The 24,111-nt window shown below is 47.5% G+C and overlaps 1 protein-coding gene across 1 annotated transcript in view; it reads left to right on the forward strand.

Moving 5' to 3' along the window:
• The first annotated feature begins 503 nt into the window (after nucleotides 1–503).
• PHF12 (PHD finger protein 12) overlaps nucleotides 504–24,111 on the forward strand; it is a 31,796-nt gene continuing 8,188 nt past the window's right edge. Inside the window, exons 1-9 of the mRNA XM_074556896.1 lie at nucleotides 504–965; nucleotides 1,282–1,463; nucleotides 15,454–15,526; nucleotides 17,067–17,454; nucleotides 17,993–18,113; nucleotides 19,081–19,213; nucleotides 19,912–20,076; nucleotides 20,658–20,819; nucleotides 21,932–22,748. Of these exons, the coding sequence (XP_074412997.1) occupies nucleotides 900–965; nucleotides 1,282–1,463; nucleotides 15,454–15,526; nucleotides 17,067–17,454; nucleotides 17,993–18,113; nucleotides 19,081–19,213; nucleotides 19,912–20,076; nucleotides 20,658–20,819; nucleotides 21,932–22,748 (2,107 nt within the window). The 5' untranslated portion in view covers nucleotides 504–899. The remainder of the gene's footprint in view (nucleotides 966–1,281; nucleotides 1,464–15,453; nucleotides 15,527–17,066; nucleotides 17,455–17,992; nucleotides 18,114–19,080; nucleotides 19,214–19,911; nucleotides 20,077–20,657; nucleotides 20,820–21,931; nucleotides 22,749–24,111) is intronic.

Here is a 24,111-nt window from a genome sequence, read left to right on the forward strand (position 1 = left end):
CTCAGCGGGGCCGGGCGGCTTGGAACGGGGATACACCCACACACACACACCCCCGAGCGCGGGCCCTGAGCCCACCTCACCGCCACCCCGCTGATATCCCGATCCTCCCCGCCCGCCTCTCCCGTGCTCTCCGGGGGTGCACTGCCGCTTTAAAAGGCGTGGCCTGTGCCGGGGTGACGTCACAATCAGAGACCGCGCCCCCACCACCCCGGCGCGCCGCTCGCAGAGTGCCCCCTGCCGACGCCCGCGTGTCCCGTCGCCCCGTCCGGCGCCGTTACGTCACTGACGTCCCCGCCGCCCCGCCCGCTCGCTGGAACGTGACCGCCGCCACGCGCCTGCGCGAGAAGAGGGCGGAGAAGGGGCGTGGCGGGGCGGGGTCGCGCGGGCAGGCGCTCCGCGCACGCGCAGTGGCTCCGCGTGCGTCCCGCCGTCCCCTCCCCGCCGCCGCCGCCGCCGCCGCCGCGCCAGGTCCGCGCGCGGGAGGCGGCTCGGGGCGCGCATGCGCGCGGGGCGGGCGGGGCGGGGGCGCGGAGTGCGCGTGCGCGCGGGGCCCGGAGCGTCGGCGCCGCCTGTGCGCGGGGCGTGCGCGGTGCGTGAGCGGCCGCGGCGGGCGCGGGGCCGCCGCCCCCTCCCTCCCTCACCCACCCACCCCCTGCGCGGCAATGGCAGCGGGCGTCGGGCCCCCCGCGGCCGCCCCCGGGCACGGCTGGAGGAGGAGGAGGACGACGCGCAAGCCGCAGCGGCCCGTGGGATAGGCCCCGCCGCCCGCCCGCCCCCGCCGCGCCGCGCCCCCCCCCCTGCCGCCTCGACGCGGAGCCGCCGCTGAGGGGCCGCCGCACGTCCCCGCCTCGCTCCCTCTCGCCGGGGGGGGCTCTCGGGGCCGCTCCTGGGCTGGATGAATGTGGGAGAAGATGGAGACCAAGACGATCGTCTACGACCTGGACACCTCCGGGGGGCTGATGGAGGTGAGGCCCGGGACGCGGCGGGGGGGTCGGACCGGGGGGGCAGCGGGGCTGCAAGATGGCGAGGGAACCCCCCCAGCCCGGAGCCCCGTGGCCTTACAAGGAAATGCGGAGGGACGGAGGCAGCGCGCCCGGCCCCCGGAGAGGCCCTGCCGGACACGGGGCGGGCGGGGCGGGCTCGGCCGGGGCTCTGTCCCCCCCCGATCCCCTCCCGGAGGGCCCAGGGCCGCTGTCCCCCCGGCGGGCACGGGGAGAAGGGCGCTGGGTCAGGGTCCGTGCAGCCCCTCAGAGCCCGCTCTGTCTGTGTGTGCATGTGCAGCAAATCCAGGCCCTCCTGGCTCCCCCCAAGAGCGAAGATGGGGAGAAGAAGAGTAGGAGGCCCGAGAAGGAGCCCAGGCGAAGTGGCAGGGCCACTAACCACGATAGCTGCGATAGCTGCAAGGAAGGAGGGGATCTGCTGTGCTGCGATCACTGCCCCGCCGCTTTCCACCTCCAGTGCTGGTAAGGCTTGGCGCTCTCTCCCTCCGGATCTGCCCAGAGCACCTTCCCTCCGGCCTCTCCCGCTTCCCGTTAGGTCCCGGGGAGGGGGGGGACGCGGGGCCGGCTGGAGCAGACAGGAACAAAAAGGAGGTGCAAACCCCGCTTGGGTCCATCCCTCCTTAGGCTAATCCACGGCAGCCGAGGTGAACCCTCCCCTGGCTGCTTTCTGGAGGGTTGGGGGTCCTCCCTCCTCCTTTCTTTTTGTGCTGAGCAGCGGGCGAGAGGCCTGGAGGAGGAGCGAGGCCGCTGGCTGCGCGGCCTGGCTGCCTTGGTGCTGCCCCTGCCCGGCCTTTCGCCCTCCCCAGCGGGAAACTTCCCCACCTCACCCCTCTGCAAGGGTGCCTGGCTTGCGGGGAACCCTCCGGAGGGCCCTGGCTGGAGAGGGGGAAGCCCTGGTGGCGTCTCCGCACCAGGCCTGACGTTCCCAGTGCTTCCGTGCTGCTGCAGCTGCTGGGAATAATGGAGGTTGCTGTCTCTGTGTCTCCCTGCCTCACTGTTTACAATATGGCGACCTTCCTTTAAATTATATTTTTATTCTCAGCGCCATTTTGGCTGCATATATGACTTCCAAACCCTCGCAACGCTCCCCACAGTATCTCAAACGTGAAAATACCTTCCCCATGGAAATCCAGGCCTTCAGACTTTAACGTTGGCCGGGTTTATTCCTTTCCCTCCTTTTTTCCCTTCCTCCTTGCTCTTCCGACCTGCTTGTCTCATCCGTGGGGGTGTCTGCCGTGAGCCGGGGGGCTGCCGGGCGCTCTTTGCTGGGAGTTGTGTGGCTTTGTTGATGAAGGCAGAGCTTTCTGCATGTGGATCTGGCTGCCGGCTGGGAACCGAGGTGCGTGTGGAAGCGGTGGCAGAGCTCGAGGTGCTGGAGGCTGCAGCAGGATGGGCTCTTGCTGCCTTCCCTCGCAGCTTCCCAAGCTCTCCCGGCACAAAGCGACACCACGCCAAAAGCAGCGCCTCCTCAACTTTCCGCCCCAAAGTTTTTTCCTTTTTCTGCACCCGGAGCTTGGATGCATCCTGAAATCCCCCCTTCCAACAGTTGACACAGGCGGGCGGTTTGTGTTAAATTAGCACAGCCAGAGTGGATAATGGAGTGGAGGAGGGAGCGGGGCAAGTCAAACAGCTGGAGCTTGGGAGTACAGAGTATTCTTCCTTAGGGGAGATTTTTTAACCACATTCCTTTCTCTCTTTCATGCTTTGGAGCTTTGTTTGCCACCCTGTTACAGCTGTCTCCTCTGCGCTTTTTTTTTTCCCTCCCTCTGTTGTTTGTTTTTTTTTTCTTTGCTTTTTTCTGATTTTCATTTGCTCGCTGGCTATTCTGCATTTCTATGCTAATTGAGGGTCTCAGAACACTTATTAAACTGGCTGCTGATAGCAGGGGAGCTGGGTGTGCGGTCACAGTTCTGTAGGGAGTGTCCCGTTAGCAGCGTGTAGCCAGGCAAACCCGACAATGCTGTAGCATGCAGCCATGACATCATCCCTCCTACCCTGAGGAAGTGCTACTGGTGGTGGTAGTGCAGATCCTCTAATATTTACTAGCAGGATAGTAATTATCATTATTTTGCATCCAGTGTCCTTGATGAGCTTTAATTTAAGGGTGGTTTTTTTCCTTCTGCCGGGCGTTGTTGCTTTCGGGCGCATCCTGAGCGTTCTCCTAGCGAGGATAGAACTTCACATTTTGGAATGGAAGAGCTGTGCCTAAGGCTGCAGAGTTAACTCTGAATCTTAGTTAAGTCTGACCATAAATGAGACCACTTTGTGCATGCCTAAATTTCATGGCTTAATTTGGTGATGTTTTTGTAGTTAGCGAGTGGGAAACAACCAGGTAAATCAGATACCTGTAAAGCTTTAGCTGTGCTTGAGTTAGTTGCATTATAATTGTATAAGAATTTATGTAAAAATATTATAGAAAAATATGTGTATCTTCAAGTAGTCACTTTTCAGAACAGAAATGAAAGAGCAATTCTAAATACTCTCTTTCACCCCATTTGTTGCCTCTTCTGGGGTTTCTCAAACGATCCCTTTGACAGCAGCCCAGACCCTGCTGTGGGAGGTGGCACAGTGTGGAAAGGCTTTGTCTGAAGGCCTCCAGCTTGGGCCTGTTCTGCCTCCTTCCTCCTGGACCTTTGTTGGACCTTTGGCTGTGGCCTTCAGGTGACCTAGGTTGTCTCAAAGGGATGCTCAGTTTTTGTTTTCATGTGTCTTCCCATTACCTCCTGCATTTTGCTGGAAGTAAACTTCCGTTATGGGTATAAACTTAGGCATAAAGGCAGCACTTGCAACTTCCTTTCTGCCTCCTTTTTTTATTTAAAGAATGGTAGCTGTAATGCAAGACTTGGTTTGAGTCACTTGAATAGCACTGCTGGAGCACTCTGATTTGTGTTGACAGCTTACCTGTTCTCTGAATATTTATTATGAGCTTTAGTACCAGATTGAATTTATTATCAATACAGCATAACAAAAAATGTAGCTTTTAATTGGTCTAGGGTTTGTGATCAGTTGATTACAGCTGTAATCAGCTCCCATACAGCTGTATGGGAGGGGCTATATTATAAAAGGAAAGGATTTTCGGGGGTGTGATTGGCACAAGTCATGCTGTCAGCTGGAAACAAACCCAGCTCAGCTTCCCAGGGACTCGTGTTGCTCCTTCCTGTATAGAGAAGGTTCTTCTGTATCAAGTTGTTTAAGCCTGTGGTGAGGAAGCTGGCTTTGCTAGGTGTGTGACCCTCAAACTTCAGCAGTTTGCCTTAACTTCAGTTTAGCACTTAAACCCGTTGTCCTCTGTGGAAAACAGAAGGCACTTGGCCAAAGATCCCAGAACTTTGAGAGTCTGATAGTGTTACACATCTGAGGCGGTAAATAACAAGTTTTGTTGGTACACTGTGGCACAACTGCTCTCCTGAATTAACGTGGGTGGAAGTGACTTCCCAAGTCTTCTGTTGGGGTGTCAGCTTTTCCCACAACTCCATTTTGGAGTCACTAGTTCAGTGTGAAGCTGCTGTGGGTGCTCTGAGAGGCCAAAAGATTCCAGCCTGGCTGCAGATAAACTGGCCTGGTGGGAGGGATACAGGGAAGTGTGAAATCCCTGCCAGATACTTAGTTTCAACATACTTGGATTAATATCACGGTCAGGTGACTCTCCTCAGGTTTGAATCTACAGAGAGAGGTTTTTTGTCTCTACTAATTCTTGAAAGCAGGACGTGGGATTTTTGGCTCTGAAGTTGGTGTCTGGTTCTGCTGTTTGCCCACAATCTGCTGCTTTGGGTAACAGTGCAGAGTGCATTTCCATCCTGATGTTCTGCCTTAGCCCAGGCCCCCAGGGACAGTGCACACTCCTTCTTTACATGATTGAAAACCAATTTTCCAGTGCTACTTCTATTCTTTCCCATTTATATCCTCCTCCTGGCAATGTGATTGTTAGAATTCCCTGTGTTTTCTTGAGCTTGTAGTAAACTTGATTCACATTGAAGCGGGTTTGCAAAGTGACTGATGTTGCAAATTCATTACGAAGGATTAGAAAGATCCCCGGGAGAGGAAAAGTTTAGTTAACAAGCTGGGGGAGGGGAGTGACAACAGGAGGGAGAACCAGCACAGAACAGTTTTGTGTTTGTTTTTTTTCTCTCTCTTTTTGTTTTTTTTTTTTTTTTTTTTTTTTTAAGTCTCCCTGCCCAAGTTTCTGGTTGGAGGAGCCCAAAAGCACAAACCTCGCTGAATGCTGCGGTTCAAGTCCCTCTTGTACAATCTCATGCCGCTGGCTGTGCAGCTCTGCTGGCATGGCAGAGTGACCTCAGTCCCTTAAAGCTGACCAGTTATGTAAACGACAGTGCCAGTTCTGTGGCCCTGCTCAGCAAAAAGGTTCCTCGGAGCTGGGCTTCCTCACTGCTGTGCTGGGAGAATTCTGTCCTGTCCCTACCGGGGCCTGCTGCCGCCATCAAACTTTTTGCAACACCTCCTTGTGTTTATATTTGCAGTGTTTGGCTCATTTCCCCTCCGATTTGGCAGTCTTCACCCAAGTGCTGGTGTCGAAGAACAGGAGTGACAGAGCTGCAAAGTGCAGCAGAGGAAGCTAAACTAGATTTTTGGTATTTTCTATGAGTCACGCTGTTTTAGTGCTTCGAACAAAGAATGGAAAGAAGTTGTGTTTGGCTGGTAGGACATCGATAACTCTTTCCTCACCTTATTCTGTCTAAAATTCCCTGCTTTATCTTTGGCATTTGTTCTAGCTTTAGGTTTTTACATGAATATGCAGTCTGTGAGGGGAGAAAAACAATGGCCAGTCTATTGTCTCAGTTAATCCTTCCCTTAATGGTCATCTTGGGCTGCCTCGGGTGTTTCAGGTGAATCTTACAATGGTCTGAGGCATCTCCTGCTGCAAGGAGTAGGGAATGTCCAGGAAGGTCCTGGAGAGGCAAACTTGCTACCTGATAGTGGCTAGGAACAGGGTTTCAGTACATTGAATGACATCACAGCTTCAAAAAAGCTTGTAGTTTTAAGTGAAGGAAGTTTTTAGTAAGAGGCTTTCTGTTTGTTTGGGTTTTTTAACAGTAAGTGACTGGCAAACCCCTACTTTAATGTTTATGTAATTGCATATTGAAGGTCAGAGTAAACTGTTCCGTTCCCAACATTTCAATGTATCCATCTTAACCGATACTTTGTTAAAACAATATTGGTTTAAGTATGTGCTTTTAAAAGAACCCAACTTTTGTTTTTATGTATCTCTGGCTCTGATATTTTGGGAGCCTTGGGGCCTGCCCGGGCTGGATCCCGAGGCAGGAGGAAGTGATTGCCCTGGCTGGGTTTCTGGCAGCGGAGGGTCACTGCGTGTGCGCCTGCAGATGTGGTAACATGATCAGTCTTGGCAGCTCTGCTCGGCAGAGTTGTACCAATGAGATTTTTCACTCTCCTTATTTTGTCCTAAATCTCTCCGTGCAAAGGCAGATAAGGTCAGCCTAAATCTATGGACTTCAGCTGAGGGCTTCAGCAAATCATTCACAGTAAGAATATGAGGAACTCGTGATTGGGTGACTGGCAAACCACCACTCTCACCTGTGTGTGTGGATGTTGCTCCTGTTTAACTGTGTGTGAGCACTGTGGGCAAGAATTGGGGATTGAGCCGTGGGTCTCTGCTGCAGTTCCCAACATCAGTGTGCAGTGGTAGGAGCATGGCTTTGGGATTCTAAAGGATTCAAAGTTGAGGAGAGGGATGTTTACCTACTTAATTTAGGCTTTGCCTTCAAGGCATGGCTGCTACACTGACTGGTGTGCATCAAACACGTGCATTGTTCCAAGGCTGTTTAAAATGGCACAGTGGGAGACAGTGGACAAGGAGAATTCTCTGTGTTTTTGTACCTTGGCTTAGGAAAGTGCCAGTTTTATGTTGACCACGACTTGTGGAACTGAGAAATCCTTTTTTTGTGCCTCTGTGAGTCCATTTTTGAGTTGACTCCTCAGGAGCAGGAGGCTGCAGCGGTTTGCTTCGAGGTGGGGTTCAGTGCTTTGTTCCTGCTGCTCCAGAGCTGGTCTTTCCTGGTATGTCAGCCTGCAGGCATGACTCATGGGAGCCTTTCACAACATGGAAAGGTCTTCCCAGAGGAATTCCAGCTCCTCCAGGCATTTGCAAAGGAAATTCTTAATTGGATTAGATTCATAATACTAATCTGCTAATGACTGTTTGTTATGGAGATCTTGGCACTATCTTGTAAATATATTCACCTTCCTTTAGCTGCCTTATGTCTTTTTATCACATACAAGCTCAGTGTTGTTAAGATTGTACTGCCGCCAGCAGATCTGATAGTTGGGAATGGGGGACTGCTGTGTTTATTGCACAAGATCTTATAAAGCTCATAATTCTTTCCTCTGTCTCTCTCCATTTCACGGTGTTGTTTAGGTGGGGTGGTGAAAGGGAAGCAGTGGTAATTGGCATGTCTGACATCCGGCTGCACTGCTCTTACCACGGGTGTGAAGGACACCCCGGCTGGGCTGTGCCTCTGTGCAGTTGTCAGTGACAGAACTGGGTATTTTTAGCAAGAATCAGGACCAACCAGGAATTTCCCCCCCCCTCAAAAAAGGCCTTTTTTGGGTTGTAGGTGCTGTTGTGGTGGTGTGAGGAACACCTGCAGGAGAGCAGGGTTGCTGTGTTTCCCTGTGTAAGACAGAGTCAATTTGAAATTTCAGTTGTAACATCGATACTGAAACAGTTTTTCAACACTAACATAAATTCTTCCGTTTATTGACCCACACCAGTGGATGTTAAACTGCTTTTGTTGCTAGACTGACTCACTGGTACGTGTCAGGTTCTTGACTTTTTCCTGTGCTCTGCAGCCTTTCTCAAACCTTGAGTCAGTAGCAAATAGCAGGAATCTGCTGTGGAGAAAGGGAGCAGCTACTTCCAGAGTAGGAAGGAGGTGTATCTCCCTGAAAGCAAGTGTGACAGTCTGAATATTTAGGAAGTGCTGTCTGTTGGAATATAAATCATGTGAGAAGGATGTACTTGTTTTGTTTTTTTAAACCAGTCAGGAAGTTCTCTTGGACTTGTGAAAATGCAAATGTATCTGGGGGATATAACATGGCTTTGTTACAGGGGTATGAAAGAAGTGAGTGTAAGCAAAAAGCATCTTGCCACGTCAGGTTACTGGCTAGACTTGTGATTTTTGTGACACAGATTGTCAGAGCTGGCTTTTCCTTCCTATAGCAATCGATTTGTGCTGTCTCCAGCTCCACTGCTCACTAGATGTCTGCCCAGCTTCCTCGAAGGAACACTGCAGTATCCAGTAACTCTGTAAGCTGAGTAAAAATAGTATTGTAGCTTCCCTTTAATAAAGGGGTTGACAGATACCAGTTGTAATGCAATCACATACCTTTTTAGGGTATGGAATAAATGCTCCCTGTAGCCAAAAATGAAGGGGAGAAAAGAAAAAAAAAAGGTTGTATAAATCATTCTTCCTGTTGGTGTATCAGATCTTGAGCACAAAAGGCAAAGAGCATCTCAGCCAGCTGGGGGGAATCGAGTGCCTGAACCCAACTCTAACCCATTTCTGCTGACGTCTGCTCTGCACGATCACTGGAAGCAAACTAGATGGAGCTGGAGATTACCGACTTTGAACCCTGCAGAAAGCACTGGCCTGAGGATACAATTTAGCAGGCTGAAAACCCCATGCTGAATTTCTGGCAAGCACTAGTGATTGGTGTGAAACACCTGCCTGTACAGCCTCTGACTTTGGGCACGGCATCATGTGAACTTCCCAGTGATCTCTGTCTAGAATAGCAACAGGAGCAAGATATGAAGGTGATCTGGAAAGGCAGAAAAGAATGTATGCCCTGCTCTAAGGATTTTTTGTTGGTTTTGGTTTTTTTTTTAGTGAATATTTCTGTCTCTGCTCTTTTTTCTCTCTTCCCCAGCGTTCTTGGGAAAGCCTAGTCCACATGTAGATGTCAGAATTACACTTCACTTGTGCCTGTGTGAAGACAAATTCATGCTTTTGCTTTTATGGGTCTGCCCTTCATCCTCTTCTGATGTGCTGCTTTCCTTTTTTCCACCTTACTGCTGCTGTCCTTTCACCCCTGTCTCCTTTGAACACGTTCAGTATGGCTGGGGCTGAATGTGTTCACTTCTCAGAAACCTCTCAGACCTGTGTTTTGATTATTTTTTTTCCCACCAGAGATGTCTCTTCATTTATTGTTCTTTAAAGACAGAATTGGATGAAGTGATTCTCACCAGGGCTGTGTTGTTCCTCAGCCTCCTTTCTTTTCCCTGATGCTGCCCTATGTGTCATCCTGCTTTGAGAAGATGACTTCTAATCTGTTAAGAAGATGGTGCTATAAAGACCTGAACACTTAATAATGAACCTGGACATTGAATTCAGGCTATTGTTACCATTGTCTGCAGCACAGGCATGAGTGATGCCTGGGAAAGAAACAGGAGTCAGGATGTGCAAAATGTCTGAATTTCTGTGTCTGACCCACATTTTTCAAAGTCAACAATTCTTCTATCAACTTCCATGGTTTCTGCTTATAAATACAAAGCTGGATGGTTCCCTAGGCAAATATGTCTCAAATATCAGAGTTCATAACCAGTCAAACTAATTAAAAAATAATAATCAAAACCCCTCACTGCAGTTCTGATGGTACTACACACTCTTTAATACATATTTGTTTTTATATATGTATGTGTTTACCTATGTGTGGAAATTTGGTATCTTAAAAAAAAGTACTTCCTGTAATTTTTTGTCAGCTGGACATTAATGAAGGTAATAACTAACAGGTTGTCTAGGGAATGGTCTCTGTGGGCCAGGTTCTTTCTATAAATAGAAGGAACTAATTACATCAGGTGATCACATGTTTACATGCAGCTTATCCAGTTTATTGGGCCCTCCTGCTCATCAGGTTGGAGGCAAAAAACTTCTGCTTCATGCCTTGGTGGATACTTCCCTGATTCCCCATGAGCTTCAGGCCTGCCTGTGCTCGAGGGCACAGGGAGGAAGGGAGCTGAGGGAAGGTAGATAAACACCTGCTTCCATGAGGTTCTCTTCCCAGGATGGGAGTAGCAGGAGTGGTTTGATGGATTCAGGTAAATAAGTTCATAGACATTGAAATTCACAGCATACCCACAGCATTTGTGATACACTCATGAGATGGTACCTGGTTCTTAGGAGCACAGTGATGCTGCTGCCAGAGCCTGGGACTGCTGGCCAAGCCCTTGAAATGTTGAACACACTGGCAGGTCTAGGTAGTAAAAATGAGCACACAGTGAAGGAAATTTTGGGATCTGGCATACCCAGCAGAGCTGCTACTTAAACCCTGAAGAGTTCAAGTCTTCCTCCACTCTTGTAGCATCATGTAGATAGTGTAGTGTATCTTTATTTTTTCCTTGGATACATCTTATTCCTTGCTGTCTGCCCATATAATGGTGTTTTAATCCTGCCTCTGTTTTCTGTCTGTTGCTGAACCCTTATTTCCAGCTCTGGCCGTGCTGTTGGAAAGATGCACACTAAGCACATGCAGCGTTCCAGATGATGGGATAATTGGTGACCTGTGAAACTGTCATTTTGGTTCCCTTCCTTGCATAGTGGCAGCCAAAATAATCCTGTCCTGACCTGTTTGGTGTGTCCAGGAGTCCTTGCTGGATGTTGCTCATTTAGAATTTCTTATGTCCATGCTCAAGACTTTCATTTCAGTGTAAACAAAGTTGTGCTGCCTGCTGTCAAGCTTTTTTTACAAGTTCCCTCAGGAGTTGTTGCACCACAGGTAGAAGTATAGTGTGTGATGCTCTGTAGTTAATGTGAATTGTGCTGCTGGCTTAAAATAAGTATAACTTATAAACAGTGTGAACCTAATTGAGGCCAGAAAGTTGCTGAAACTGTTAGTTTTAATGTGATCAGCTCATGCTTAGAGGTCTGTAAAGAACAAAAATTGTGCTAGGCTTATCTGAAGTTTGGTGGTCTCTGCATTGGTGCTTGAGAAATCTTTGGCTTTTTCAGGAAGATTATTGTTGTACAGCTGAGTGTCACAATTTATCCATGTTAATGAGCAGAACTTGGAGACTTCACTGAATAATTTGAGGAAGAACAATGGAGGAGAGGAGGGAGCTGATAGTTTTCCAAATAATCACCTTTGAGGTAATTGAAATCTGACTTCTGTCTTCAGGAGCTTTGTGTTGATGCAAGAGTAAAAGAGGAGGGGAAGGGAGTAGCAGTGGGGAGGAACTTGCTGCAGGCTGCAGCTGTTGGCTTGTTTGGTGTGGTTTTATTCTGTCTAAGGTAGAGGCTCAGGCTTCCAGGTGTCCTCCTCCAGCCGGCTTTGGGAGCAGCTGTGAGCAGAAGTATGTAACTTGGGCACAGTAAAAATGTTCCAAAAAGCTGAATTTGTAAATGATGCAACTTTCCCTGTTTCTCAATGGGGCTCTTGTAAAGCCCTGACAGTGAGGTTGGTTTCCTGGTTTGTTTTAGCTGCCATTGAGGCCCTGCTGTAGGAAGCCAGGGAGCCTTGTTCTTTATGAAGCTGGTGGAACAGCTGTAGCTCTATCCATCATAGGGATAAATAGGAGTCCCATAGAAGAGTTGAAAGCCTTTTTCCCTTATCTGGCAAACATATCTAGCATCCTTCATTATCATCCTGTCACTGAGCCTTGGTCAGTTAATCAAGTTTCCTGAGAAGGAAAAAATGTGTTTGCTTACATTTTTTCATGGTGTTACTATTTTTCCTCTGCACAGGAAAAAAAAATATTTAAGCCCAATTGTTGAAAACAACTGACATGAAAGAGAAGTTATTGAAGAAAGCTTCACCAGGCACTGGTTTGTTTTCCTGCCACCATTATCCCAGCTGGTAGCTGGCTGTATCCTGGTGGGTCCAAAAGTAGTGTCAACGTGCCTTTGACGCAAGATGGCCAGGAATGCAGTGTGTAAATAACCTCAGGTCTGCTTATAACTGGTTCCTTTGAGAGCTACGGCCCAGTTTGTATTGGAGAAGGTGCCATTCCTTGGAGCACTTGTTTACCTATTTATTGAGGTCAGCAAAGTGAGGAGTAATTACAGGATTTAGACTTGACAACAGGCTTCTGATGTATGAGAGCCCCAGAGTGTGAAATTGAAAAGCTAAGTGGCTTCATGCTATTGTTTGCTTGATAAAAACTCCTAATATGCTCTTGAAATTTTTTTTTATTTTGTCATAGCCATTTAAGTTTTATTTAAGGGATAGAGCAATGCTTGATAATGCATCTGATAGGAATTTCAGGAGATAGTTAATTTTCTAGAGAAAAAGCCCTGATACAGATATTACATGGCAAGTGACTTCATAGGCCGTGTAGTGGTTTTTGACTAGGCAGTGATAAACATCTCCTTTAATTTTCAGAGGCTTTGTATGAGTTAGTCTTCCAGCTGTTTTTAAGTCAGCCTGTGTTTTTCAGAGCTGTCTTTGTTTTAAATGCAGAAACACATTCTGCTGAGCAGGTTTGATTTGGGTCACACCAAACCCCCCAGGTAAACAGCAGAGGCCACCACTCTTGTCTGTGATGACAGAAGGGGAAACTTTCTGAAATGAAGGGTTAGTGAAAATGTCCTGAAAAGTGCAACTGACTGGTGTGTAGTTGAAAGGAGATGTGTTGTAACCGAAGATAAATTGGGAGCTGTACAATTCCAGGTCCTGTTGGCAGCAAACACTGGCGGCTGGAGCTGTGCATGCTAATGAACCCATGAAAGATAGGGAGAAAAGGACTCTGGTGCTCGTGCCAAAGTGCTAATTCTTACCTTGCTTATGAAGATCAAGTATCTTGCTCAGATTTAAAAATCCGTTTCTTTTATGCTTACAGTAAAAGGTTGAAGAATGTGGTCATACCTAGTCAATTAAAACAGCATTCTTTAGCGCTTCCCTGGCTTTCTGCTGAGACCCAGGCAGTGCTCTCTGCTTGCTGCGAGGCCAGCAGTGCAGGAGCAGCCTTCATCAGTCTTTGTTAGCATGGTGAGCTGCCTTGATGAACAGTTCATTAACCAGGAGAGGCAGAATCAGTCTTTTAATACACTTGCTATTGCAGCTAGGCCCTGCCAGTGAGCAGAAAACCTCAGGAGGTTTATCTGAGCACTAAAACCTTTCTGCTGCTCTGCAACGAATCTTTCCCCCTCCTTCCACAGGCCTTTGGGTAGCAGCATTCATTAAAATGCTTCTTAAATAGTACAGAGTATGTAGGATTTCATGCTTCAAACCCAGCAAATGGGACAATAACATACATACTTGCAGAAGAAACCTGTTCTGACTCTTCCAGGCGTCTCTCGAGGTTCACCGTGGTATTAATTGTTTCATTGTAAAATGCGTAAGATTGAGGTAACAGTTAAAACAAATAACCGGAGGCATCTGGCAGCGCGCGGATCCCTGGCACGCCGCACTCGGAATGGGGCAGACGTGTTCCCAGCGGTTCAGGCACGCTCGGGAGCTTCAGAGGGTGAAATTTCACTAGGAACAAATCAAAGGCTGTGGTTTTTGTGCCCTGGGGTGTTGGGAGAGGAGAGGGGAATGGGCCACATGAATCCATACTTGCTGTAGAGGCAGATCTAAGAGCTGGTTTTCTAGCAAGAGTAAAACCTGAGCTGTTGCAGGATGCACCTTAGGATTCAGCTGGATTTATGCTGCAGCAAGCACACGGGGATCATTTGTTACTCTCCTCCTTCTACCCCCCTTCCCTGCTTCTGTTAGCAAAAGATTAGTTTGGGGCAGGGAGCTACTGCTTCATCCAAGCGTTTGAGGTGGAGCAGCCAGTAGTGGAGGCTTTGGTGCTCTCATCTAGAGCCTGATCTCTTGTTCATCCAAGCCCTCCAGGAAATGAGAAACATAAGCTGCAGGTATGTCAGTGCATATATGCAGAGCGCTGCGTTTCTGGAGCGCCTGGAACACGGAGGCCTCTGAAACCCTGCACTCCTCCTCAAAATGGCTGCCAGATGTGTTGGCTCTACTGAATTCCCCAGAGCCTGACACCAGAAATGCTGAGGTTATTACCAGCCTGGTTCTTGCTGTGTTCTTCCTTCATCTTCCAGGCACAGTGTTGCCAGAGGGAGTGTGACCCCGGGTGCCTGCAGTACCTGCAGAGGCAGTGCTGGCACAGGGCGAGCTCGGGGCAAGGCTCGCCGGGACTCTGTTTAAACAAAGGAAGTGTGTTTGTTTTCACAGTCCAGGCTTGGGAGCCTGGGCTGGGATCCTGTGCCATTTCCCTGTGCTAGGAGCAAGATTCTCGAGGAAGACAGCCTCTCCCTTTGCTGCAGAGCACAGCTCTTCCCAGCCAGCAAGTGTGCATCTCATCCTCCCTGGCTTGTCAGGGCTGGAGACTGGAAAGCTTAACTTGGATTTGGTTGGGTATTTGTAGGTGCAATAAACAGTATAGGGACTCCTGCCATGAGCCAACATCTAGCTTCCCATGCTTGTGTAGCTTTCTTGGGCCAGTCTTACAAGCTACTGTACTTCTTGATCCCTTGTAACCCAGTCAGTCCCAGTGGATCCTTGAAATCTGTTCCCCAGTCAGTGGGAAATGGAGCTTCAGAGCAGACTTGCTAAGAGCTGCCTCTAGCAAAATCAGGAGAACTTTTAAAAGTATTATCTTAAGCCACACTGCATGGTAAATGGCTGGTTTTTGCCAGCAGGTACATTTTCCCTGTCACAGTCAGCAGTTTGCTCAAATAACAAATCTTAATGATAAAGAGGTGTTGGAAAGTACTTGAGTTAGTAGTAGGATCTGTAAGGAAAGTGTATCATCTAACATATGCTGCTCTGCCTTTTACTGAGGAAAAGTGTTTCTCAAAATAGTCCTCCTTACTCCTTAGTCTAATTTGCTTTGGTTTATTTCTAGCATCAAAATGAGAATGTCATTTCACTGTGATACAGCTTTTATAGTAAGTGCAGATCCATGTGAGTAGGATGTATCCTGTGCTTCGTAGCCAAGGCAAGCTGGATATGGTGACACTTTTAAGAGTATTTGGGTTGTCTTAAGATAGAAGGTGGTTTCTACCATTAAGTAAGTGTGCCCAGGGATGGAGTACATGGGAGAGATGGTGGGTAGCCCTCATGGCAGCTCGTTCAGTTGGACTCATTGCAAATCCAGGGATGTATGACTGTGCTTGCTGCATGGGAATCTGTGTGGTCTCACATGGAGTAATCAAGTTATTTAAGGAGGTCTGGGGGGAGGTATGTGTGTGGCACACCAGTGAATCTTCCATTTATCTTTGCTGTTCAAGTCTGAGAGTGCTCTGAAACCGTGGAGCTGAGATGGGTGTCATGGAAGACTGGCTTCTTGGAGGTGTCTGGCTAAGTGGATGTATGGGAGAGCGAATCCAGGGAGCTTCACCATAAATTAAAGGAAGTGCCTGGGAGTGGAACCGCAGAGCTGCCCTGGCTCTGGCTGTGTACGTGAGAAGAGTTCCAGAAATGACAGTAAATAACAGTAAAGCTTTGCTTTGTGTTTCTCTTGTAGCAACCCTCCGCTCAGCGAGGAGATGCTGCCCCCGGGGGAGTGGATGTGCCACCGCTGCACCGTGCGCCGCAAGGTAAAGCCTCAGAACAGACACAGCCCCTGCCCTTCCAACTGGCCCTCTGAAACCTGAATCCTGTGGTTTATACCTGCCTCTCCCTTCGTGTGTACTCAGACAACCAGAGCTGCTGCTTTGTGCTCATGTTTGCAAAGGGTTTTGTTAGGAAAGGGATTAAAGAAACCTAAGGGGTCTTGGTGAGACCCTTGGGATATTTTAACCTCACTTCTAGGAGGTAAAACTGAAGTGCCTGATACCTTCTTGTCAATCTGTGCCTTTTAAACTGTTTTCCTTCCCCCTCCATTTCTGGAAAGAAGGTAGAGCTGAGGCACAGAGGAAATGGGAATGGCTCCTGTGCTCAAGGAGGTGAGCTGTCTACAGGCAGAATGGGAGTCACGTTAATACAGCTTTGCCATCAGGGCTCTGATTCTACTTAATATGTGTTTTTTAGAAGAGTGACTTCACAGCAGTTGTACATCAGCAGAGGGTGAAATCACAGTGAGTTATGATTTCCTGGGCTGTTGAACAGGATGGGAAGGAGATGATTGGGCAATATTGTAGCTTGTCTTTTTTTTTTTGCCTTGATGCTCTTTCTCCAGGAAGCTGTCTTGCACAATGTAAACATCTTATTGCTGTGACCACGTAGGGCTGCCTAGCAGAGGGTTTAGAAACTGCACCAAGCTATCTAGCAACTGTTCCCTTGAAGTGACACCCAAAACAGATTGGAAGAAAACTGTGTGCTCAGCCTTTTGTTCCTGAAGTGATTGCCTTGTTATGTTTCCAGGGTACTGCTCAGCCATCTGCCAACAATAGAAATGAAGGTCACAAATCGAAAAACAAATAAAAAAGTAAAAAGAGAGAGAAAAGGAGAAAATCCCCAACTTTTCTGTATTAAAAATTGCTTGAAAACACTTTGCAGACCATGTTAGTGATGGAGTAGATTGGTTCCTCCATATGAGTGATGCTGGAACAGTGCACAGTTGCCCATCCCAGGCCATGCAGCATTTCCTCCTGTTGCAAAATGGATCTTGTGGTGATGGCAATCTATAGTTTTCCTCTGCTGCACCTTGTTCAAGATTCCTGTCCTCAGGAGATAGCAGAATGTCGTTTGTATGTTGTGCTTGTATGCTCCAGCTGACCTTCTCAACCTCTGATGGGTTTGTATGCAGTGCCAGGGTTAGTAAAGTGCATCAACAGTGAACAGTTTGCTGTGGAGTTTCTCAGTGTTGATAGCAAAGTAAACAATTGTGTGATTTGTCAAATGTTTAGGACTAGATGCTGTGAAATGTCCTGATCTGGACTCAAGTATAGCTACCCTGAAAGGAAAGACACATGGTAATGTTCTTCCCCATGCTTGGTTCTCTTCAGCTGTTGTGTCACCTGTACCTTAGCTGCCATCAGACTGTTCTTGCTCGAGGCTCTGATGACTGCAAGGGGGAAGTTGTAGCGCGTGGCTCAAGCGTTTTCAGATGCTCTTTGTCTTCAATCGCATATTTGTCAAGGTTGATGTGCTTTGTTTGTGGCCTCCATGATAAGCCTGCCTATTCATGTCGTGCAGAAGCGAGAACAGAAGAAAGAGCTGGGGCAGGTAAATGGATTGGTGGACAAATCTGGGAAAAGGACCACCTCCCCCACCAGTGACGCAGACCTGTTGGACAGGTCTAGCAGCAGCATCAGGGCTAATGCGCATGCCAGGATCTTGGAAAGGAGAGCGAGCCGGCCTGGCACTCCCACATCCAATGCCAGCACCGAGACCCCCAACTCTGAGCAGAATGATGTGGATGAGGACATAATTGACGTGGATGATGACTCTGCCATTGCAGAAATGGACTGTGGGCAGCCCCAGCTGAAGCGACCCTTTGAGCTTCTTATTGCTGCTGCCATGGAAAGGAACCCAACGCAGTTCCAGCTGCCGAATGAACTGACCTGCACCACAGCACTTCCAGGTGAGCAGGGCCTTGTCTGCTGATAGTGAAGATGTCTGCAGTTGCATCCTGCTGCCATCTTTCCTCTTTGCCCTCCTGACTCTGTAACATTGTGGCTCCAGTGGTGCTCGCTGGTGAAAGCAGAGGTATCTCTGGCTCTCCACCACCTGCCTAGCAACGGGTGCCTCTCAATTCTGTGGGGACATTGCAACTACACACCATGTCCATCAGAACTTGTGATAGATGCTTGTTGATCTCACCTTGGACTAGATCATCAATATGAAAAAGAATCAGTTGTCAAAATACTTGATTTTTGATTTATGATGCAATAATAAAGTAACAAAGTAGTGACTAAATGTATAGGGTGTCACTGAAATTACTAAGTGTGAAATATATCTGTCTTTAAAGACAGTCTCTGTCACTTAAGGCTAGATTTAGTGGTTGATAGAAGTTCCTTAAGCAGCAATCTTTGACTTTTCTGAGATGATTATATATATCTACCAGAAGGTAAACCTCTGCTATATGGATAACACAAAGCTTTTTAAAATTTCCTTTTCAGGTACTAGTAAGAGGAGGAGAAAGGAAGAAACCACAGGAAAGAATGTCAAGAAAGCACAACACGAGTTAGACCACAATGGTTTGGTTCCCTTGCCGGTGAAGGTCTGCTTCACATGCAACAGGTACTTGTTCTTTCAGGAAGCTATTCAGTGTAGCTGCATCCTTCACAGGAGCAAAGTTCTTGCTGAAAAAAGTAGATTACCTGTTTCCTTTTCCATTCTCTTTCATTATTTACTTGCAATTCTCTAAACAAATGGGAGAATATTAATCTTTACTTAATAACATGCTGTTCACCACAGCATGTGTAGGTCCAGCTGTAAAGGGTTCTGAAATGTAGCCTGAAGATTGACAAGATTGAGCCATCTTGTCTTCAATGTTTTTCTGCAAAGAAATATTCTAAAATGATGGTGGTTTGGTAAATGGTGATGTTTGTTTATGGTTTGTGAAGGAAGTGTGTGAGGAGGTGACCTTTAGGAAATAGAAATCTACTGAGAGATTTATAAGCCCAGGGCAAATAGGAATATTGTGCTGAAATTGTAAATCTGAAAACCAGTCCAAAATACTGATGGGTTTTGTAACTCTGCATAAAAAAATTCATAGATCAACCCCAATTCAAAATGTCAGTGGAAATGAAACCTTCATTTCAGAAACCCAGTCAGAGTGAAATTCTCGAAGTGGAATGGGGATTCAGGTGGGCTTTTGTGGAGAACAACTGATGACTTTGTCATAGAGCAAAGGCTTTTTTAAAGCCTGGGGATTCAGATGTAGGTTTTTTTCCTGGAGTTTGAGACTTGTTTTGAGAACATCTTGTTGATGTACACGTCCCAGCATCACACATGATTCCTCCAAGGAAACTTGTAATTACCTAAATCTGAGATTTCCTTTTGATCTCTGAATTTTGCTTCAAATAAAGGCTTTTGCCTCAAGTGGATCTTAAAGAAGGTCTATACAGATCAAGTTACAAATCAGAAATCCTACTTTTTGTTGCAAAGAACAGTGTAGAGGATAAACTGAAGTGGTCAGCCAAGCTTGTCTGAATGTTCTATTTATACTCTGTACAGGGAATAAGATTTGGCTCTCTCTTCTCAGGAGTTGCAGAGTGGCACCTCTAATCCAGTGTGATTATTGCCCACTCCTGTTCCACATGGATTGTCTGGAGCCACCGCTCACTGCCATGCCTCTGGGTAGATGGATGTGCCCAAATCACATAGAACACGTGGTGGTAAGCAGGACTATGATTGCAGTATGTAACCGGATGCTGGAGTGGGACCTGGCAGGTCCATTAAAGGACAAAGCACAACAAATGTAAAACAGCTTCTGAGCTCTTATTGCTCCCTGTAACGCTTGTAAAGCTCCTGCTGCAAGCAACACACTCTCCAAAGGAATATGATGCTGCTCTCTGCAATAAGATATAAAGATGGGGGAACTCCTTCCTGTAACTGAAGCTGACAGCTCAGATTGTGGCTTACTGACAGCTTGTCTAGTTTTTGACTGGACTCTTTAAGATCTAGATGAGCTTCCAGAACTGGGATACAAAGCAGCACAGTGCTACAAATAGGGGGAAGTAATTCTTTGCATGCTTAACCCAAAAAAGTTTCATTCCAAGAGAGAGTTTTCATTTTTGAAAAAGCAGTGTACTTGAGACTTAAATACTCAGGAAACAGGGGGCTGAAACAAAGAGCTTTTTCCCAGACAAACTGTTTCTGAGAGCATTGATACTGCTTAGTCGGCCTCTAAATGCTTTTGTATTCATCTCCAGCAATGTGCCCTTTAACAGAAGAGGTTAGTGCTGCAGGAAACAAATAGTCCAAAGCTGAGCTGATGCTGTATTGCCAGTGCTACGAGGCATTATGAAAGTCTTAGGGTGCCTTAGAGTGACCTGCAGATCCCTAACTCCTGTGGCATTATTTGATCACTCAGCTGAACCAGAAGAACTTGACCCTGAGTAATCGGTGCCGAGTATTTGACCGGTTCCAGGACACCATATCTCAGCACGTTGTCAAAGTGGATTTCTTAAACCGAATCCATAAGAAACACCCTCCGAATCGCAGAGTTCTTCAGTCAGTGAAGAGGAAAGGTCTGAAGGTAAGTGTAGCAAGGAGTGGTGGGTGAAAACCCCTGTGTATGTGTTTTAGTTTGGAAGGAAAACCAGCATACTCCTTGGGGCAGGAGGAAGAAGGCAGTCTGAATGATTGTGTTGGTGAGAGATCTGGGAGTCAGCATTCCGTACCTGTAGGATTTAAGATCTCTTCAAGTATAAGGCTCAATTATTACAAGTAAACCCTTAAATCTAGCACAAGCATAGAAGGTACAACACAAAACTTCCAGAAGGTGGCCCTACAGTCAGATTTGGGGCTGTGTTGTTTGCCAGGATGCCTGATAACTACCATACAGACTTCCCTTGGCTGTTTTATCGTGATTTCTCTTATGCTGTAGCCACCATGTCGTACCAAAGTCATGCCTGACCTAAGGGAATAAAACCTATTAATTTTAGCATGGCTACATCAATATAAAGTACTCAGTCCTTGATACTTCCAATGTATCTGCAGGGTTCCTTTGGGTGAGAAAGCAGCAAATGCAAAGTTTAGTGCTGATCAAGCACTTGGTTTAACTAGTCATTCTTGAGTAATTGTTCTCATGTGTGATCTTCTTTCTCCACGCTGTAGGTTCCTGATGCTATAAAGTCTCAGTACCGGCTTCCACCCCCGTTACTCGCGCCTGCAGCAATTAGAGATGGCGAGCTGATCTGTAACGGGATCCCTGAGGAACCCTTGCAGAAGCACCTTTTGAACACTGAGCACTTAGCCAGCCAGACAGAACAACAGGAGGTAAATTAAGTCAAATGCTTGGACTCTGTGTGTGTAGTTGCTTTGGTACAAAGATCCCCTTCCACTTCAGTCGTGATGGAGCAGTTGTCTAGGAAACCAATCTCAGGCTCCTGTGTGAAGGTGATAGCTTGTCTTGTCTCTGACACCTTTGTGCATTAAAACTTCACTTTGACTTTCCAGGTGAGATGTAAAATTCCTCATTTGACACTTCAGGGAAGTGGTGCAATAGTCCTCTGGCCTTAAGAGTGGAGTCGAGGGCCTTCTGTCTAGACGTCATCTTTATTTCGTGGCTGAGGGGAAATACTTTGCACTTTGATTATGTAAGGCTGCTCTCTGACACGTTTATTTATAAGTTAACGTCCCATTTCTGGGTCGCTTTTTATTGCAGATGGAATTGGGCATGTAAATCAAGGTCAAATGAGTGTTTAAATCTTGTATGAAACTTCTGGCCAGATTCCACAGTGTAAAGGCATGTTAAGTTGCTGTCAGTGGAGAAATCAAGTCCTTCTTTTTTAGCACAGACAAGCTGCTTTTATGTGGCAGGTGCATATCCACCATGGAGCTTAAAACTTAGAATAAATCTTTTGGTCTTCCTCCACTTTGTGTAAAAGGAAAGTGCTCTTTACCCCAGCTTTCTACTCCCTATACCTGAGGTAGAGCAGCATTTCTTCCCAACATGCTGTAGAATAAGTTGGAGGGTTGTATTTGGCTAGAAGCCCAAATTAGTGATAGGTATGTTTGTAACCTGAGGCTGAAGAGTTGCAGCATTTAACAAGTGAAGAGAAGGAGGAGTTTGGAAGTGAGGAAATGCTGCCTGCCTTCCTCCCTCCTTTAATCTCAGCCCCTCTCTGTCCTACCTCCAGCATGGAGATAAACAGAAGATAATTTTGGTTGCACTTTTATACCTCTAGACCAAATTTTTTCCTAATTGTAGATGGGGAACTAAATGCTAAATGCTCTGCATTTCCAGAGCAGATGTTGTAGTTCCACACTGCCTCTCAGCAGTCAGCAGCTGGATTTCCTCAGGCTGGGTGAACGATGGAGCAACTGTAGAGGTTTGGAGCACTGCTGCCTCCAGAGCTAACCTGCACTTTTTTCTTCCTTCCTTCCAGTGGCTCTGTAGTGTTGTTGCGCTCCAGTGCAGCATATTGAAACATTTATCTGCTAAGCAGATGACTTTGCTTTGGGACTCTGAACAAACAGAGAAGGCTGATATTAAGCCTGTTATTGTGGCAGATGGCTCACTCGCCAACCCTTACCAGGCAGCTGACAAGGCACCCACACCTTCCCTCTATTCCATGTCATCCTGCACCTCAGGGATTACCACCCAGAATTCCTTGAGCTCCTCGCAATCCCAGCAGACTTTGTCACAGGAAGATGTTAACTGCAGCTCTTGTATAGATAAATCCAAGAAGGCTTCTTCTTGCGGGACTTCGAACGGGCCGACAGCCTCCGACATTAAAGTGAACGGGCCTCATTTCTACGGCGTTTCATCCGAATCCTCAGCACAGTTGACTGACTCCCAGAGGCTCTCGGGCTCTGGGAACACAATCCCTGTTTTGTCTCATCGGCAAACGTGGCCTCGGCCCCTCACGCCCCCAGCGAGTTGCGGACTTCTGAACCACACCATTGGAACCATTGTCAAAACAGAGAACGTAGCAGGACCTGTTTCTTGTGCACAAAGGGGATCTGCGCCGGTCACGAGTTTGCCTACGTCCATCTCGAGCTCCTGTGCCAGCCTGGAGACCACCAGCACTTTGCAAAGGAAGAATGTGCAGACGCAGATCGGGCCGCCGCTGACGGCAGAGCTGCGGGCCGGGGGCTCCCCGCTCAGCGCCACCCGGGCTCTCACCCCTCCCCAGGCTGCAGGAGATGGCATCTCAGCTGTTGGGTCCACAAACAGATTCTGTTCACCAGCACCACCTTCAGGTATGTGCTGAGCCACTGGCCTTGGCCCCGGGGCTGAGAGAAGCTCAGGCTAAACCTCATTTGAAATCTCAAGGCTGTAGCAGTGTGCCCTCGTTTGGCTGGGAATTGGGCTTTCTGTGGAGAGCCAGCAGAAGTTTCTCAGGTCTCCTCTGTCTTAGGTCTCTTTATAGGAGCCATGGGATGTATTTTTGCTGGCTGCCTATACTTGAGGGGCTAACTCTGTCCTGACAAGCAGGATAGTAGGTCAGTTGAATTCTTGAAAGCAACAGTAGCTTTATATCACTTGGCTGCTGCCTTGCTGTTTCAACAGCTGCTGCTTTAAAACCCCAGCGCTGCTGTAAAACCACTGGTTTGTTTCAAATGGCCATTTGGATTGCAAGGTAGTCAGTCCTCCTCACAAGAGCAGCTCTCTGGGATCTAATCCAGAGGAACTGTTCAGGCAGAGGTTGTGTCCCCTGCTGCAGGTGTTGTGCACAGCCTTGATGTTGGAGAAATGTGGGCTTGGAAAGCTGTATCTGCTTAGGATCTGTTGGCCTGACACGGGGTAGTTACAGACTTGGATATCCATCCTGAGTTCTACCCAAAAAACCTGCTAAATAATAGCAAAGTATACAGTAGAATGTATAGAACCATTTTTAGTGTAGAAACATAAAATCAAAGATGTAGACAGATGCTGGAGTAACTGCCCACAGCTCAAATTTTGCTAGAATAAACGTTCACATGTGGCATTCTCTTCCTTTTCCCTCTCCCCACGCCAGCTCAAGACTCACACCAGCAAAGCCTTTGTGCAGGTTGGGTGGGAGCAGTCACTGCAGAGCACGTGACAGAGCTGTGTGTCACTCCTCATGCAGTTCCAACCTGCTCAGTGTCAGCCTTGTGTGCAGTGGCTCAGGTCTGGTGGCTGTAAAGCAACAGAGCAACATATTTTTATAATCCTTTCTAAAATTCCTCAATGAGTAACTTCTAAGCTTTGCCTCGCCTTTGGAAGCAGTCCCCAGGGTACTTGGCCTCCTCCTGAATAAACTTGGTTACTCTGAGGCTGCTGAATTGACCAAGCCCTGCTTAGAAATGCAAGGCTGGGAGAAGTCCTGGTAGAGGAAATGAGACTGTATTATAGAAGACTTCTTGCTTGTGGTTTGAAGAGCACTGCAAGCCCTACATAATTTTGCAGTTACTTAAGATGTTAAATAATTGCATCTGGTGCAAAGCTTGTGTACTACAAAATCATTACTTGCTGCAGCGTCTCTTGGGAAAGGTGTAAACATTTAAATTTTCCATCTAACAGGATGGATTATATATTTATAACAAAAATTGTGGTGTGCAAATTTTGCTGCCGAGTACAAAAATGCAAATTGCTCATGAC

Source organism: Zonotrichia albicollis, chromosome 22 (assembly GCF_047830755.1).
Source record: "Zonotrichia albicollis isolate bZonAlb1 chromosome 22, bZonAlb1.hap1, whole genome shotgun sequence".
In the NCBI taxonomy this organism is placed as follows: Eukaryota; Metazoa; Chordata; class Aves; order Passeriformes; family Passerellidae; genus Zonotrichia; species Zonotrichia albicollis.